Here is a 19,490-nt window from a genome sequence, read left to right as displayed (position 1 = left end):
ATATCCTTACTGGATTACAAGGCTTTCAGTGATTCAAAGTAGTAAGGCAATTGTTTTAAACACTGGCTGGTTATGTACTTTCTCAAATATTGATTTTGGATAATTTTAACCAAAAAAAGTTACGGACTGTAGCTTTAAATTAAAATAAAAGTAGTAGTTCACCCCAAATTTTAAATTAGCTAAAAATGTTCACACTTTCAGGTCATCCACCATGTAAAGTAGATGAGTTTGTTTTTATTATCACTATATCACCTGCTCACGAATGGATTCACTCTGCAGAATCAGAGTGCGAACAGCTGATAAAAGTACAGCTCAAGTCGATCATTTAACATTTTGTGATGTGAGTTTGCACTAAAAAACCCCAATAAATCATCAATCTGAATCAGGAGAGAAATGTGCACAGGTGAAAACAGCCCAAAACAGTTCTAAACAAATATGTTGGTGGACTTTGGTTTTTGGTTTACTGGACCAAGCTTTATTATGGAACATTGGTCAGGATCAATGGTTTAAGGATAAAATGTCACAATGATGCATTTGTTTCACATGAACATGCAGCTTTTCACTTCACAAGATGTGTGGAATATTTGTGGATTATTGTAATTCTTAATCAGATCTCTTTCTGACGGCACCCATTCAATGGATTCATTGTTAAGTAGGTGAAGTATTGCAAATTTTTCAAAAAAATCTGTTTCAGTGAAGTATCAAACTCATCTTGGATGACCTGATTGGACTGGTCACTGCATGATTTCTTCAGTTACTTTTCAGTTGACTGAATTTTCCCTCCTTGGGCCCTCAAACTATAGATCTCTTATCTGAACAAAATTAGCCTGTGAAAATCTACCCTTTTGCCCAATATTGATTGTGTATGAAATTGAGCCTAGTGCAACCCTTGTAGCTTCCCTGCCAACTTATTTTCGCTAAATCATGTAATTCATTTTTAACTCTGGAAATGTTTAGCACCAGGGACCAGCGCTCTCCATTAAGCTTTAAAAAGACCAATTGTGTGTAAAAGTACTGCTGATTCAATTAAGGCAAAGTATGTCACAACACATGCATTTAATGTAATGACACAAATTAGAAAATGTTCATATCCTGGCACTATTCTTAACAGGTAATCCTATTTAACTGATCGATCAGATTTGTCAGGTGAAATCAGTTGACATTGACTCCTCCCACACAGTGCTGAGCTCTGCCTGCATAATGAGATCATCACGCAGGCAGCGCTTTATTGATTTAGAGTCAGGCATTAGTACATTTCCTGTGCCTGTAAAGCAGTGCTTGCTGATCACAGGTCTGCTCTTTCCTGTGTTTTTGACAGTGCTTTGTGAATTTAACATGTGTTGGCTTTGTATTCATACATTCTCTTTATTCTAAATCAAGTCAAGAGGACTCACAGTAACAGCATGGATATGAAAGAAAAAAGGATAGAATTTTCAAATAGAAAGAAAGGAATTGCATATATATATATATATATATATATATATATATATATATATATATATATATATATATAACTTTCATCATCGTTTAGATATACTTATAATGTATATATACATTTTATTTATATATATATATATATATATATATATATATATATATATATATATAGTGTGTATTAGATTACAGATTAATGTAATCCTTTAAAAACAATAATCTAATAACTGCTAAATGTTATCTTTCACAATGCAAATGAAAATTTCCAGTATCAAGTCAGGAAGGAATTTATCTCTATATGGGTAGAAAATAAATATTACAACTTAGTGTAAATGTTTACAGTGAAGCTATTTGCTTAAGGCTTCCAGAGTACCTAAATCCAAGTGTATCACAGCACAGATTATCCCAAATCCCCTTTTTTCTTATCCAGTCTTTAGGAAAGATTTCAGTAGATGTGCTTTTGTGAGCTTTTTCCACCTCTTGCAGTCTAAACAACTACTGTTCCGTCACTTGCAGTTTACGATGATGTAACGAAAAACACAAACATGCAAATTCTCTTCCAGGTTTACCCGTTTGGTTAGGGGGAGGAATGTAATGAGCTGAGATCTAAGGTTCTCACACAAGCACACAAACAGAGAGAGAGAAAAAAAAAGACAGAGGATGTAATTCCTGTCAAGACATTTATTTTTTGGTTGATAGTTTTCACTGGAATTAAATCAAATAGACTAAAACAAATAAATTCAAATATTTTGACAGGTCATTTGTGACAGTGATTGTTACATACAGCATTGCTCACAGTGTTAGTCAGTAGCCAGAAAGCTTCATACAGGATCTCAAGAACCAATACAAACTCAAAATTACAATTGGAATTCTGCAAGTCATCAACTTCATGTTTTATAGAAATCTCTATCTTGTCAGCATTACATGTAAGCAAAAATTGTCTTGACTCCCTTTTCTGTTAATATGAATTAGGCAGCAAGCTACAGTAGGTCAAGAAAACATAAAATCTCTCCCCATTCGGATAAGAAAAGAACACAATCATATATATATATATATATTTTTTATACACATACTTTAAAAATGTGTGTACTTTTATTCAAGTCTAAATAGCTTAAAAGCATATCAGCTGCATCGTCTTCTTCCAGCATGTTTCAAAGAGTGTGTACCGCCCCCACCCCAGGCAATGCAATACTGCAACTCCATACAGAAAGTTAATAATGCCAAAAGAAAGTGAAAATATTTGACTGATAAATGCTCAAATATGGAGCAGAAGCATATAGTTTTACAATTTTCCTCAAAAAGAACATATCATTATGAATTATACATTACAAAGCAGACCTGTTCGTAGCTAATCGAATGGCGCACTCGCACTTACGGGCATGTACGCATTGATTTAATCATCTATATAGACACATGGTCTTGCTCTGATAAAGGTACATGTAACCGTCGCAGAAAAGTCGTTTCGCAACACCTTCCATCTCTCGAGGCACTTGATTAGCCAGCTGAGCCAGAGGCATATGTAGGTATTGGCCGACCTCAGGACATGCGCGTACCTCTGGGATATTATAGCCATCACTTTCACCTATAAACAGGAAAGTGTAAGATGTGCGTGTTCAAACCCAGAGTTAACCCTCAAGACCTTCATTCACTTCTATATATTTTTGATGCATTCTGAGAGCTCTCTGACCCTCCCAGAGACAGCATGGATCTTTAAACGATGAAGGCTCAGAAACATAGCAAGGAGAGATAAAAATAATCCACCTGACATCAATGGTTCAACCATAATTTTAGCTTAATTTGAGTTTCGAAGATGAACAAAGGTCTTACAGGTTTGGAATGACATGAAAACTCAAACCAAGCACGCATTTTACTGTACTTACCGACGCGGTCTGCCATACTATCAAAAAAGATCCAGTCAGTATCTTTAGGTCCGTGTTTGACAAAAGAGACATAGTGGCTGGTCTCTATGCACAGCACAGCAAACAGCTCGAGTTTCTCCCGTGGAGGAGTGCGGTGATCAGACCCTGATCTCTGTGAACAAGAGAAGCCCTGAGGAAGAAGCAGGGTGCTGGGTTTGTGGCATCGACGCTGCTGGTGAGAGTGCACCTACACAAACAAATCAGTTTCAAGGTTGTTTAACATTATTCTGCATAAAAATGTAGGAAATATATAAACGTTTATAATTTATTATATTGTATTGTATTGTATAAAATCCCTTTTAATAGTTAGTTTAATAATTTAATAATAATCTAGCCTTAGAAAAATACTCAGAAGTATAAACAGTATAAATGTATACAGAATATTCTGATAAATGCAGCATGCATATTTAACACCCTACCTGAGCAGAACATTTCACACAGAAATATTTGAATCCTGTATCACTAAACACTGTGTCTCTGAAGCACTCAGCACACTCCTGATTTGCTAGCTGACCACACAACACACACTGCTGAGGACCTAATGAGCAAGTAAATATATAACACACACCTCAGGTGACTTAACAGAACACACAGGAGGATGGATGCACAGTACTAGGAAAAACCCGAAGACTGTCATATTTGTATAGATGTTAAGGACACTTTACCTTCCGCTAGAAGACCTGTGATGTCCAGTTCTGTAGAAGGAATGATTTTTGGAAACATTTTGAAACTCTTTCCTGAGCGAGGCATAGTAAGAATCAGACAGGCGGGAACCTGGAGGCATGGGAAAAAAAATACTCTGAGTAACAGCTAGATCATACCATGATTTATATATATTATGGATTCATATCGTGATATTAGGGATGTATATTCATTTGAGTCGCAACTGAAATACTTAAGTAGAGAGAAACAGTACCATCTGGAGGACGATTATGGAAAGTCCATCCAAAATAATACCTCTGCTAGTTTGAGACTGTTGCTGTAAAATGAATGTTCCAGTAGCTGTTGAACCGTTGGCAGGACTAAATGGTGGTTATAATCCATAAAGATTTGGTAGTAGTAACAGCTTTGCAATTTTTGTTTGCTTCCAGGTTGGCTGCTATAGGCAGGTAAAGTGATAAACATATATTAATGCATAAACTCCAAACTTAAAAAGGCATCCTATTAAAATAGCGAGACATATTCGACAGAAAGAAACAAATACTTTTTCGAAACATTATAACAGATTTCATGATGTTACACGATTGCTAGCATGTTTGGATGTGGTTTCTTAAAAGTCAATCCGCTTTTGCAAAGAAACCGTAATGCTAAGTTATTTGGTGAGTTTTCCCAACATGTAGTTTATATGCGTGTGTATGTGTTACATACTATAGAGGTTTAGATCAATTACTTCCTCAAATTGCTAAGTATAAACAATGAAATCACGAAGGAAGTAAAATAGCTCAATTCATGATGATTCCTACTGAAAAAACGAACAATGACAAATCTCTCTACCATAGTATCAGTGGCGGATCCAGAAAGAGAATCTCCTGCATGATGAGAGACAGGAACTCCTCGGGATCTGCGCACATCAGGAAAAACACTATGCTTAGTGCAATTCTATAAAACAACCAAGAGATCTTTTATAGATAATGAGATATGAATTATTTGTGCAAACAGCTGTGGAATGTTTTGGATCTGCATTTTGATGACTTGCTGAGAAATGTAAAGTTGGACGTTTTCCTTCAATATTCTGTTTGAAACTTGACATCATTAACAAAGCTGAATATGGCTATAACATCAAGAAGATAGAGTACCCTTCTCATCTGTGGTGTAAGTGGGGCAGTGTTCCCGTTTCTGTAATTGTTTCCGAAGATTCATCACACTGCGCTCCGATACAAAACCTTGTCTGTAAATTAGGAGAGAAAATTAGGTTATACAAGCTCTCCTATATGTATATATGTACTATAAGTCTTTATGTACATGTATACGTGTATAAGTCATTTCTGTTTAGTATGACTTTCTTACTTTCGGAGAGGGTTGACAATGTTCTTTAGCAGAATTCTTTGAATGGTTTCATATTCTGTAGACTTAAAAAGCAGAGAATCCAGAACTGATGAACAGGAAAACACACTGGATGAAAAAAAACAAAAACAAATAAGATCATGCCATATTATTAAACCGCTCATAAATTAAACCAAAGATATTTATAAATATTATTTATTTGTTGACTCAACTTCTACATACTACAAAAGAGACATATACACACACACACACACACACACACACACATATATATACAGTAAATATAATTTAATATACATTATAATGCAACATACATTAAAACACCATATAAATCATGTCTAAGTTCTAACCTGAACAGGGCAGAGTCCATATAACAGGAGTTGCAGTGACCCTGAATGCCTTTCATTTGACCAATTAGTAAGTTTGACACATCTTCTGTTTTAATAGGTGGCACATTCTCCTCTTCCTCAGATACAATTGTCTCATCGGGGTCTGTTACAAGGAGAACGAGGCACATATTGGTTGGAGTAATCTACATGTCCATGGTAAAGTTTCACTTTATGCTAATAAACACCTAACACACTCACTTTAAGTACAGATTTAACACAAAGTAAAAATTTAACAATATCTTTAGGTCTTACCAGGGTGTCCATTGGACAGCCTCTTTCCACCAGAAAACCGATCATCAGGTCGACAGGATGACAGTCTCACAAATAAACCACAATGAGGAGGGCAGTCAAAGTACCGTTTTCCTTTATACGTTCCATCATTCACGCCGGCACTGCCATCCTCCTGAGAAAAAAATACATATATTGCAGTTTAAGTTAACAAATGATGAAACTGGTTTGTCGTTTTATTTCATTTCAATGCTGCACGAATTTGCGAAAGATTACAACAGTTGAACTGGTATATAGAGAATCTACCAGTTCCAGTCCCGCAGTCATCCCAGGGAAATCAGGTAAATGTCCAATCCAGCGAACAATTCCATAAACTAGTGTTTTTCCCAGAAACTGCACCAGGGAGCCAACGGTAATTTCCTCAGAATCAGTGGCACTCCTCGTCCCTGGGCCCTGAGAAGTGTCCATTTTTTCAATTTCATCTACTAACAAGAAAAAGTTATGATATGAAACACACATCAAACTAACTCCACTATATGCTTATACCCAGGTTGTACTGTATACTGAGTTATGAGCACATATACACCTGCACTGACATGTTACCTTTATTTAACGGCTCCTCTTTAATTACAAAATCAAACGGGACCAACATCTCTCCCCCCTGCTTCCCTTCTTCATCCTTATCCTGAGAAGAGGAACATTTTAGCATATAATCCATTTACAATGACACAATAGCTCATCTTTTTCAGATAGGTGAACTTACTAATTGCAAAATCCCATGTCTATATTGTAGTTTTTTCACTGTACATACACTACCGGTCAAAAGTTTGGGATCAGTAAGACTTGTAATGTTTTTTTTAAAAGACGTCTCCTAAGCTCATAAATGCTGTATTTATTTGATCAAAAATACAGAAACGCAGCAATCTTGCAAAATACAATATAATATAATGGTTTATATTTTAATATATTTAAAAAACATTTGATGAAATACTGAATTTCCATCAGCCATTACTTGCAGATTTCTATTTTAAATAAATGCTATTCTTTTTATTTAAAAGAACTAGCATATATGCTTAGAACAACAGCAAATAAACAATTCTTTTTTAGGTGAAATATTTATTTTGGTCATTGTAAGAAGACAAGATTCAGTACTCACAGTAGATATGAGAACCCTTTTACCATCTGGGCTGTCCATTATATCCATAACCATGCCATGGTGATCACTTTGTTTACCAAAAAAGGTTACTCTGTCTCCAACTTTGAGAGGTTCAATAGATGTCATGGACAGGGAAGACTGAGCTGGTTTTGGTGGTGCTGATGGTTTATGATCCACTGGTCTTATTCTTGTAAAAGGGGCAAAAACACCTGAGTTTTTGGAACATCTGAAGTAGGTTTTGAAGTAGGAACCATCATTTTGGCCTTTTCCTTTATCATCACCCTAGGAATAGTGGAGAATATAGGACTTATTATACAACCATATGACTCTTAGTGTTTTTTTTTTTTTTTTTTTTTTTTTACTCAACCACTGTTCTCTCTTCAACAATAGTATAGACACATTCTTGCTCACACAAAGTTACTCACCTGAAGTTCCACCCCGAAGAAGACTCCTGAACTGCTTGATGTGAGAGTACCAATGTATCGAATCACACCTTTGAGCCATTGCCCATTATATTCCACATCAACCTGTTCGCCTTCAGACAGATTTGAAGCTTTCTCTAAAGCCTCAGAATTATTTATGGCCATGAGTCGGTCTTCATTGCACTCAAGAGCCAGAAGTAATTCAGCTGATCTGCGTTTCAGCGGTTGCAGAAGAACTTTATCAAGATATACATCGAATGCGCCGCTCCCACAAATTACGGGTAAAATGTTTGTGTCGTTTCTCTTTTTCCTTAAATCAAATCGTTGTTTATCTATGAAGCATATTTCACCAGCATTTATGTACCCATAGGGTGAAGGTGGCTTTACGGTTATGATGAAGTATATTTTGTTGTCAGCTGAAGCCATTTGTTGAAAATGTCACTTGGAAAGCTGAAGTAAGGCAGGTTTTCAGGTTGATGCCAGTGTTTTCAGCGTGGGCATGGGCCTAAGGCATTGGCGTTACGTTACTTGCAGACTTCCTCTGAGTAATGCATGTTCTTCTTCGTCATTTAAATAGCTTCAAAACTATTTGAAACAACTTCGCTGGTAGACAGGAAAAGCTGCGTAGACGGCCTCTGTAAAACAGTCAACAGTTAGTGATAGTAACTTTTGTTTGTTATTAGTTTATTGATAAATTGACCTGTAGCGTTACTACATACGGCTAAAAAACGTTTTTAAATACGTTAACATCCATTCTTAAGCGACTGAGGAAACATTTGATATAATTATGCTCATTACTTACCTCTGTCAGTAACGTTAGTACTTTCGATTTCTGTAACCCAAAACGAAACTGTTAGAATGCAGAACCGTCAGCCTTCCACCGAATATAAACTTAAAATATTGTTAAAATAAATGTGATGTGAATATCATAAGTTTATAGCGTTGCTCTAAATGAAACTACTCTCTAGACATAACTACTGTCGGTCTGTAAAGTTTCGAACAACCAAGCAAGAGTAGCTCGGCTAAAAACCAGAACTTTAGAATCATCTGTTGAGAGGCGTGTTGTGATTGGATGTTGCCTGTAAACGTAATTACAGGCGTCGTCGCGGTTTTATGACGTCTGTGTTTTGGTGCGAAGATGGCTGAACGTGAAGCGTTACAAAGAGAAATAGAGGAATTGCAAAGTGAGTGTGACAGCTTTATTCATATGGCGATCTTCTGGTGTAATTCAACAGTTTTTTTTAAGCCTTTTCGAAACCTTACGTTCGTTATTAGCCACATTTACCCTGTAAATGAAGTACTCAGTAACACCGTGGCTAACCTAACCGTTATTCACTAAAGCTAAGATATTTACACATTTTAAGATGTTTACATGTTTGTAATTTCTGAATTACCGCAGTTTGCTCGTTTGAATTTTCCTCGTTGTTGGTACTTGGGCTTGTTGCTGTAGAGTAACGTTAGGTTCAGGGATAAACAAGTCTCTGGGCGAAAATGACAACCAGTTTTAATGTATTGCATTTTTCATGCTCCTGTTCGTTTAACCGTTATTTAAATTTGGCATGTGTGATATATTCTACATTATATTATATTCTAGATTTTTTTCTTAGTAGCTACTGAATAGCTAATAACAACTGATTTTGATTAAAAATTCAAATCCATTCATGATTAAACGAAAATTATTTCCAAAACCATTAGATCAAAATTAAATCGCATGTGACCGTCTTAAGTTAAAGAGCTATAAGGGGATAGTTACCTGAATAAAAGAAAAGAAATACAGTGTATTCTAGAACAGCATTTATTGTTTTAAGGTATCTATATAATTTGTTTATGTTTACAGATACCTTGCATTTTTTATAGTTAACAATTGTTTTCTAATTATCCAGATTTATATTTGTTTCAAATTTTAAAAGATTTTTTAAATAATGAAAAAGTAAAATTAAATTTTTTTAATTTTCTGATATTGTTGTAGAGTTCAACTGTCTTTTCCCAAGGGGCATCTCAGCTTATTATTATGATTATTATTATTACTTTTAAATAATATTTTTTTTCAGCCTTTTAGAGTCAGGTGTAGTGAACAAAGATGCCCATACCTCTGTTTCAAATCTTGCATTTGCTGAAATCTATTTCACTCATTTTCAAATAATCTGGTCATTTACTATTCTCACCTTAACCTTTCATGCTTCTATTTTACTTTGCAGACCTCATTAATGACTATAAAAGTAATCATGGCGACGTTCCCTCAAGTTCTACGCAGTGGGGTCATGGCAGACATGGTTCAAGGAGGGGCCGGGGTCAGAGTCGGGGTCATTCCTCACACTACACACAGTCATATTCATCACTGCCACAACCGTATGTGCCTCATTCTTCCAGCAGCTGGAGGAAAACATACTCCCTTAACAACAAGACCAACAGGACAGTTCGGAGCCTTGCGTCTCGTCCAGCTGTGGACCATCTGAACCAGCCTCACCATCACATCACCACATCTGGAGATGCCGCTACTGGAAAAAGTGCTGGACCTTTTGTAAACAGCAGTGTTTCATTTAAAAGGTTGAAAGCTGAACAAATCACGGATAAATCTACAACATCTTCAATTAATGTCCAAAGTGAGACTTCAAAGGAGAGGAAAAGTGAAGCAAGTGAAAAAAGGACTGTGCTTATACCTTCAACAGGAAAAAACGATCTTGGCTGCTCATCTGCCAGCACACTAACTGAATTTGCTTCAACATCAAACGCTGAAATGAAGATAAATCCCACTTTGAAATTGTCCTCATCTGCGAACGATCACTCTATCCCTCTATCTGTCAAACCTTCAGCTCCAGTTCAAGTCAACCTTTCTACTGCTGCCTTATCCAACAGGACTGTTGTAATGCCAACAGCCAATAGAGATTGTACCACGACTTCATCTGCCTCTAACCTTCAGTCTCAGGCTTCCTTGAGTACCACAAAGCTTCAGCTTAAGCAAGACTCAGCTCAGACATGTGTAGCCTCTCCATGTCATAAGAAATCTCGGTTTACTTGGGTGAAAAACCAAGAGATGGCAAACATAAAAAGCACACCTAAGCCAGTGACCTCTGGATCCTCTCCTGGCACAGCCACCGTAAGACGAGTTTCCAGTTCCAATAAGAAGGTGTCTAGCAAGCCTAATCTTTCCCTCGGAGCTCCTAAGACCTCAAAGTACACTTGGGTGTCTTCCTCTTGCTCCTCGTCAACAGCTGGAAAAGCAAACGCCTCAACAAATATGCCACGCAAGCCCCTTTCACCCAAAACTCTTAAAGTCCCTGTAAGAACATCTCAAGGTGGACTGGAGGTACCAATGAAAGAAAAGAGATGTGGCACAACTTCATCAAAAAAGTATAAAGCTACAGGTTCCTCCGCATCCCATGCTGACCATGCTAACAAATATCGCTGGAAAAGTGCAACAGCAAATACATCTAGCTCAATTTCTAAAACTACCCATAAGGGCACGGTCTATCGATGGACAGCTAACAAGAGTAGTCAAAAAGGGGAAAAAGTATCTGTTCTGTCCTCAAACTCCACCTACATGAACCCTAATACCACCCCACTGTCAGCTGGTGCTTTCAAGCTCAGGAGTCGTACCAAGATCATCAGAAGATCTGCTAGCAGGTGAGAGTTGCTTGAGATTGTGAGATAGTAGAATTAATTTTAGGTATGCACAGATGTTAAAATTATGTCTGGTTCAATCATGCTATTTCTAAAATCTGATACATTAATATAAAATTGTTAGTATTGTATACAATTATTTTTTTTTTTTTTAAAAAATATGTATTTGTGTCACATAAAAACTATTGTCATTATGCTGACATAGAAAATTCTAAAATTGACAAAACAAAAATCGAAAACATGAAAATGTACCGGAATGTGTTTCATCACAAACTTTAGAATAATGGTGCGTAAAATGTAAAGTGTAAAATAATTGCTAGTTGCCTCACCTGATGGCAGTATTATTCTTTAACTCTCCACTAGATGGCAGCACATAGTTCTTAAAATTTCCTTTGCACTTACATAAAGCAAAACAAACATTTACTTTTTATTGACATCTGTAACATGCTAAAATAATTAAATCAAAAACACATTATTATAAAGAAATATTGGCAACATTTCATGTACGTTTTATGTCTGTATACAGTCCCTGCTTAGAGAGAAGATGCAGCCCCATCGTGCAGACTGTAAGGAGCCGGTATTCTTTGCAGAGAAGGACACATGCACAGGTGAAGACTCCAACCAATGCCAGGCGAACAGGGTCAAAAGTGCTGGTTTCGTTCGGCAGACACAAGCTCCGTCGTCTCTCTCTCACCTCCACCTCACTTGGGACCTCAAGATCAGGTCAGTTACTATGACTGCACATTCACAGAATGCTTTGCAACTCTCAAAACACAATGCAACTCTACCTCAGCCTTTTTAAATGAACTGATTGTTTTACCCCCTCTGTGACTAATTGGTTTAATTAGTAATCAACACAAAACGGTCTCTGGAAAATTAATTATCGCTGCTTTGTTTGTATTCCTCGGAGAGAGGTTGAGGTGGGCTTTATGTTCCCATGGAAACACAAAGCTGCAGCAGATATGAACATTAAACTGAGAGCTTTAATGAAAATGAAGTCTTACCGTAGATGAAATCATGGAAATCTTCCTGTCAGTCTCGGAGACTTGTGCGAGTTTTATTGCGAGTTGCTAATGTCAAGTTCACACTGCAAGATTTTCAAAGTCATCAGATCACCGTTGTTTTCACACTGCGCGAATATTTGGGGTAGCATTTAGTTTGCCTTGCAAGATGGATCGATGACAGGAGGTTTCACACTCCATGACTTTACAGTTGGAAGAATCTATGACAACTCTTTCTGGTACGCAAAACTGAAAAGTTTTTTCCCCTTGAAAGTCCCAGTGCCCTGTATCTTGCTCTCTCATTGGCTGTAGGACATTGCAGATATATATATATATATATATATGTATGTATGTATGTATGTATGTATATATATATATATATATATATATATATATATATATATATATATATATATATATATATATATATATATATATATATATATATATATACATACACATATATTTAGAATTGTGTGACATGAAACTTACAATTGAGAAATTGAGAGTTATAAAGACAGAATAGTGAGATCTAAACTCAATATTGTAGAGCTTATATCTCACAATTCTGACTTTTTGATTGCAATTGTGAATTTTCAATATCAGAATTGTGATATGTAAACTTGCAATTGTGAGAATAAAATAAGAGTTGTGAGTTGAAAAAGGCACAATTTCTTTTTCTTTCTCTTTTTTTTTTTCAATCAGTGGCGGAAATAGGATTTCATAGACTCAAATATGTTAGAGTTTTAAAACACAGGTTGTTTTCATTTGTCATCTCTTCTATCAACGAAGCTCACATTTCTATCTGAACTTGTTGTGTTTGAAACAATGTGAGAGTCTGGTAAAAGAAAGACTGATCCTCAGTCCTCACTTCTATCTCTCAGGCTTTATTTTTATTCTCGTCAATAATTAAACATTGCAATACACTAACTCAAGTCTATTGGATGTTACAATTTAATCCGAAATGGAGAGCCATTCGGATCATTCTGTGATTAATATTGCTGAAAAATTCACAGCTTCTCTGCTTCTAATAGCTTATGTCTTTAATAGGCTTTAGTACGGTTCAACACATTTGACCTTATTTACTTCTTGAAAGTTATTTCTTCGTCTGACATTTCCCAATTATGGAAAATCCTGAATTAAGTGAATTGGCTGTGACTGTACCCCCCCAATAGAGGGCAGCATGTTCCCAGCAGCCTGATTGGTTTAAGAGGGAGTAGGTTTGGGTGTGATGGCCCGTATCCGCTGGGGATAGGAGGAGTTAATTAATTGCCCAATCGGGCCGTGATGGTGTACATGTGCCGATAGCGGGTAATTTGCAGCAGTGGCACGCCGAATACGGCTACACTATCAAACCCTGCCAGCGCTCTCGCTCAGTAGATAAAAAGGAGCTAATGCGTAATTATCCCTTTGCAAATTGGATTGTTTTAACGAACTGGAGAATATAAGCCCAACCTGATGGAAAGCAATCACTGTTTTTACAGCCAGCTCCTCCCCCCTCCACCCCATCCACAATCTCACTGTAATCGCTTGCGGTCTGTTTCTGCACACATTAGAGTAGCAGTATTACCATAAAACTGCCTCCCTTTTGCATACCTGCGAATTGCCTGTGTCTCTTCCTACCAAGGTCTCGTAATAGGAAGTTTTGTCTTGTTTCAGCCAGGTGATGCTTCTTTGGGTTGGATGTGAAGAGAGAAGGGGCAGGCCGGGAAAGACAGGGCGGGTGATCGAGGGGTTAGCCAGAGGGACTCTGTGCAGGAGATAAGAGTGGCTAATAAAGAGCAAATTGAATTACTAATGAGGAGAAAGAGGGCAGCCGCGTTAAAAACCGCCACTAACTGCCTCTCCTCACTGCCATGGCCACCGCCGCGTGACATCTCTTAATTCCTTCTCTGATGAGTGCCCACCACATGTCTCTCTCTCTCTCTCTCCCTCGCTCTCTATCTGTTTACCGAGGCTGGTTGGTTATCTGTTGGGGGATTTAAAGGGGCATAAACCTAAGTGAGCAGTTAGGAGCGTAATGAATTGCGGGCAGGGGAGAAGCGCCTCGATAATCCCATAAAATAGATAAATGACAGAACACAATAGTGAGAAGATGAGAGTGAGAGAGAAAAGGAGAAGAGAGGAAATGAAGCCACCTGAAGTGTCTCAATGGAATTTGGCTTAGGACGCTTGAGGGTTCACAGACAAATAAAGGCAACTTAGTGTGGACTGATTAGTCTTCAATCTGTACAGAATAGCTTCATATATTGTGGATGCATTTACACCCGTATGAGGTCTTTCCATAGTTTTTTTTTTTGTTGCCATTTTACATTTAAGAAAAATAGTTGCAGAATCTTCATTTATTTCTTTTTGGTTTTTTGAATATTAATTAATAACAAGGACATGAAATTAAGAAAAAATCTAACATTCAGATCATATCAGTGGTCAACATATTTAAACAATCCAAATTGAATGCAAGATAGCTATAGATTTTGTGCATATGTTGTGTAAGTCACGTATATATTCACTGACAAATACTGGCTTTGAAAAAAAAAAAAGTTCAGGGGCTGTAAGATGATTGATCTTTAATTATTGTTTTATTCATTCATTCATGTTTATTTCTTTAGATAAATGTATACTTCTATTCAGCAAGGGTGTGTTAAATTGATAAAAAGTGCAAGTAACCACAAGCATTTTGCCAACTGGTTCAATTGTTATGGCTTTTTTTGCTTAGTTGCCTGATTTTAAATTTAGTTGATTAGAAAATCCATCTCCATATTTATATATTGACTTACTCAATTAAAAACATGCAATGCTTCCTTTTCTGGTGCACATCAATATGTAGGAATAAGTAGAATCTTCATATGGTTTATTTAACAGCCTGTGGCTTCAGATCTCCCCCTCATGCATGTTTGTGTAGGCAGCCTCTATCCCATGTGTTTAAGTGATTAACTTGAGGGAGAGCTGCTGTGGCTTTATTTGGTATGATGTATGTACACCTCCACCCAACCCCCTCCCATTCCACACACACAAATACACACCGTTCAGGTCAAAGTTTTAACATCTCTGCAAACGATTGGTATTTTAATGTTTAAATCAGAGGGCAGCATGTATCTTTTTCAGCTCACATGCATGCACATGCTGACCTGCTCAGGCAGTGATATGGAAGGTTTACGATTAAGCTGGAGTCATAAATGCACACTCGCATAGTCATGTTACCGCAATTCCACAAACACGCCCATATACACACCTTAACCCTGACTACATCCATAGGGGTCCTATTACTGTACAATATTCTCACCTTTTTATTTGCACATAAATCATTGTCCGGTCTTTCACAGCTCTGATCTCGCTGTCATTTTCCACTCGATCTGATGGTGCCGTCCCTCACCAGCTCACGTAAAGTTTACACACAACCAGATGGTGGCCACACACTCAAGTGTCAACAGCAGCTAAATATAGGCTTGCAATGTTCATATTTTAGGTTTAAATTTTTTGTATGAAAAAGGTTTTATCATATGTGATTATGTCTTTAACTCACATTACAATTTAGAAGTGTGTAGAGTTCTTTTAATCGATTCATAGCTGCATCCTAATTCATAGGGTCCCTACTTAGTGTTCATTGCTTCCTATACAACAGGCAAGTGATATCTATAGAAGTTCAGGTCATTTGACAAAATGTGTTCAGTGGTATCCGTTAAGTTAAGCATGTATTATGTTCATTATGAAGTGCAGTGTAAGGAAGGTAATGTTTTATGAAGGGTTTGTATATGCTCTTCCTGTATCATCTATTTTTTCCCGATTTTTATCTTCGTGCATTAAATTCTGTCACTTTATATAGGCACAATGTATCTTTTCCATAGATTAACACAATGCCTCTCCTCTCAGGGCACAACCACACACTTGGTCAACGTAAATAAACAGGCACATATCCTAGCAACTCAGAGTTAAATTGGGATTTTGGAGTTGGGGGAACCCTAACAACCCTGTCATATACATATAACATTACAATGAGAACACTATTTTTAAAAAATGCTTTGAATTTTTACAGTTTAGTAGCAGTTTATATAATATAATATACCTATATTCAATATATATAAACACACACACATATATATATATATATATATATATATATATATACAAAATTAAAGTTGTTGGTAGTTTATTTTTGTTTTTTATACATATTCTGCTTATTTTATAGCAAAAGCAAATCACTAACAGGCATTTTTTAGCAAAAGCAAATAACTTCACATTTAAACTTTTATAGTTCTAAAAAACAAAAAAAACACTTGTTTAGTCGTTGTAACCTCCTCAGATGACAGTGTAGATGCTTGACAATTGTTTAGCTGTGATTAGCTGCAATACACTGAGCTTTTTCCTCAGCATTGTAATGTGCTGCTTTAGCAACATTCCGTGAATTCATTTCAGCTTTTATTTTCCTCTTACACCATAAAGATGATATTACAGGTTTAAGTTTGTCGAAATTATTTTGAAAAAACTCCTCTCAGCTACTGATTCTTTTCAAAGTGAAAATAGCTTTGTCACCTGACCTGAATACAGCTTGCTGATTTGCTAAAATGGACTTATCGACTTCTGTGAAAAAACAACAAGGTTGCTTGTTGGTTTCTGCAATATAACGTGAACCCACAATGACTTGGAAGCGCACAATACCGGCTTTTTCACAAAATGCGTTTAGGGTTTAGATTACATTACTTGCACTATATTTTCAAGTGACGCTTATCGGTTATTGCAAAATATATATAAATATAAATATTTTTGAATGTAATTATGTATGTATTAGGGGCACGATACACAGATTGGTTCGCACCTCGGTATGGGGGTCACGGTTCAATATGATTTTGGTACAACAGAGAAAAAAAACAGCAAATACTATGCTCAGTTTCTTTTAGTTTATTTTGAACAGACAGTAGTGCTTTCTTTTCCCACCTAGATGTGAAAATACTAAATATGATATTATATTAGAATGTACATATAGTACGTACAAGGAATAAATTCTTTAAAAATATTTGATTTAGTTAACACATAAGAGGAAAAAACTGCGCAACAGGTAACTTGGCCTTTATGCTGAGTTTCATTTTTATGCTATGCTTAATTTGTTCACAGAAAGGAAGCTCAAATGACAGAAAGCCTCATCTGTTTTGCTCGTTTTATTAAAGCACAATGTATCAAATCTGACCTTTTATACCGTTGTGCATTATTATTAAGACAATATTTATTTAAAGTTGATTCTGCTGGTAAGGATACACATCAGCGCAGTTTGTTCTCTATCAAAATAAAACACAGCAAAGCAAACATCAGCTTGCTGCCTCTGTGTCACCGTTGAAATGTGAGAACAAAGTCTTTAATTTACACAATAAATAATAGTTTAGTATTAAGATGTGTTAGATCGCAAATATAAAAATATTATGAAACATTTGGATTTGTGCCGAACGAGAGTGGTGGGATACATGAGCACAAAGCTCCATTTCACAAACAGCCGAGTGAGCAAGTCTTTAAAGTATACTCCTTTTACACGGTCACTGGCTTGGGGCTTTGTTTTCAAGTGCGCATTCACAACCCCCCGCCTTACTGGCAACCATACACTCATTGTAAATTTTAGCCAACGCGTCAGTCTCCTCCTGCTCTTGAGTGTTCGTTCCTTATGTGGTTTGTTTGTTTATTTTAGTTTGTTTTTTTGCATCACTCGCTAGTTCACACTTTCTTTAGTTTCTGCCACTTTTTTTCACACCACCGCTGCTCCCTCATCTGCCGGATCTCATTCCCAGCTCCTCCCCCACTAGTCTCGTTCTTAGATATGCCTCTGCCATATTGAGTAAGCATCCCAGCTCCAGTCCGGTAATAAATATCCTGTTTATGACAAATGTGTGTCGGCCGGCCCTGCTTTACTTGATCCTCATGTCCTCCTGATCCTAGGTTAGCGTTGCGTGAAATCTTGGTAGTTATGGACATACGATATTATAATTTATTTACATGAATACAGCACAAGTTTATATGTAAAGGTAGAAATTATAAAAAGGAAAGTCGAGCACAGTATATGAAGGTTAGATAAATTTGAACGCAGAAGAAATGGGAGATATTTACGAGGGCCAACGTGGTGTCTTTGCTTCTCTTAACTGTCACCCGAGATATATTTGCTCTAAATACCACAATGCCACAATGGTTTCATCGACTGCGTCAGTCACGCTTGTACACACACACCGTCGACCCTCAGTCTCTGGGACGAACATTCTGCTCATTCCACATCACTTTCTCAGGCCCTGCATGTCAAGCAGATGGGCCAACTCGCACTTTAATGGGGTGTAATCTCTCCCTTCCACCAGTGTCCACTGGATAAACATTCAACTGCTCAGATTTGTGCTGTGTATGGTGCGCACACACACACACACACACACACACACACACACGCCAACTTGTTCATAATGTGTCCAGCAGTCCTGTCTTTTGGGAGGACCACCCACCACCTGTTAACAGCTATTGTGTGTGTATGTTCAGTTTATCTCAACTCGTCTGTCCTTCAGCTGTCTGTTGTCAGTTTGTTGTCGGTACGACTGTTAATAACTTTCACCATGTCCCGTCCAGCTCCATTTGTTTTACTTTACCTCAAAAGGTGTCATCTATAGTCCGAGATTTTGCAAAAACTAATGTAGTTTGATGTTGAAAATAAAAAAAATTGTGCTTATTTTTAGCTTATTTTTATATTTTGTGGTCAGTAAGGCATATAAAAATAAATACTTTTATTCAGCAAGGACAACATTTAAATGGGTCAAAATTAAAGCCATTCATAATGTTAATAATTCTGTTAAAAAAAAAAATTCAACATTATAAAACTAATAGGTATAACTAAATCAGCCTGATTTCTGAAGCATCTTGTGGCCAATTTCCGGCTGTTAGTTTAAAATTCCTATTCATCAAAAAAAAAATCCACATTAAATAATAGTAATAAATAATACATTTATAACAGCATGTTATAATGTCCTATGAAGCATCTTGTTTATCATGTGAATTACAAAAATTATAAATAGTTATAATTATTATTGTTGTTATTATTTATATATATATATATTTTTATATATATAAAAATCTTACTCAATACCTTTTAATGAAATTTGTAGATACTATTTTATATATTCATTTGATTGATTGATCAATTATTTAATGTAATCTTCACATTTTTGTAAATAATCAAATAAGGCATCTCATAGATCTAGCATTACTACTGTATGTTTACACAATCACTTACAATAATTATATAATATTATTTTTTAAATTCTTTTACCAGTGAATTTTGGCCAGGGACATCATAGAACACA

The 19,490-nt window shown here is 36.4% G+C and overlaps 2 protein-coding genes across 4 annotated transcripts; one reads left to right on the top strand and one right to left on the bottom strand.

Moving 5' to 3' along the window:
- Positions 1–2,100: 2,100 nt before the first annotated feature.
- cyldl (cylindromatosis (turban tumor syndrome), like) lies at positions 2,101–8,593 on the bottom strand. 3 transcript variants are annotated; one of them, XM_043241226.1, is made up of 15 exons: positions 8,355–8,592; positions 7,556–8,187; positions 7,131–7,412; positions 6,578–6,659; positions 6,281–6,456; positions 5,999–6,149; positions 5,708–5,849; positions 5,361–5,465; positions 5,150–5,241; positions 4,848–4,914; positions 4,311–4,452; positions 4,019–4,127; positions 3,773–3,891; positions 3,315–3,540; positions 2,101–3,016 (listed from the first exon to the last, which is right to left on the bottom strand). In XM_043241226.1, exons 2-15 carry the CDS (start codon positions 7,976–7,978, stop codon positions 2,832–2,834), a joined length of 2,301 nt encoding a protein of 766 aa, XP_043097161.1. In that variant the 5' UTR covers positions 7,979–8,187; positions 8,355–8,592; the 3' UTR covers positions 2,101–2,831. The 3 variants fall into 3 exon arrangements, with proteins under 3 accessions (XP_043097161.1, XP_043097160.1, XP_043097162.1); XM_043241225.1 differs by having other exon boundaries at positions 6,281–6,459; positions 8,355–8,591; XM_043241227.1 differs by lacking the exons at positions 2,101–3,016; positions 3,773–3,891 and having other exon boundaries at positions 3,320–3,540; positions 6,281–6,459; positions 8,355–8,593.
- Positions 8,594–8,637: 44 nt separating this feature from the next.
- On the top strand, positions 8,638–11,933 carry LOC122346528 (zinc finger CCCH domain-containing protein 3-like). The gene is made up of 3 exons (XM_043241228.1): positions 8,638–8,736; positions 9,751–11,176; positions 11,700–11,933. The coding sequence occupies exons 1-3, from the start codon at positions 8,691–8,693 to the stop codon at positions 11,908–11,910; spliced, it is 1,683 nt and encodes a 560-aa protein (XP_043097163.1). The 5' UTR covers positions 8,638–8,690; the 3' UTR covers positions 11,911–11,933.
- Positions 11,934–19,490: the final 7,557 nt, after the last annotated feature.

This window comes from Puntigrus tetrazona, chromosome 6 (assembly GCF_018831695.1).
Source record: "Puntigrus tetrazona isolate hp1 chromosome 6, ASM1883169v1, whole genome shotgun sequence".
Classification (NCBI taxonomy): domain Eukaryota; kingdom Metazoa; phylum Chordata; class Actinopteri; order Cypriniformes; family Cyprinidae; genus Puntigrus; species Puntigrus tetrazona.
The sequence above is the reverse complement of the archived record's forward strand: the minus strand, read 5'-3'. Positions and strand labels throughout refer to the sequence as shown.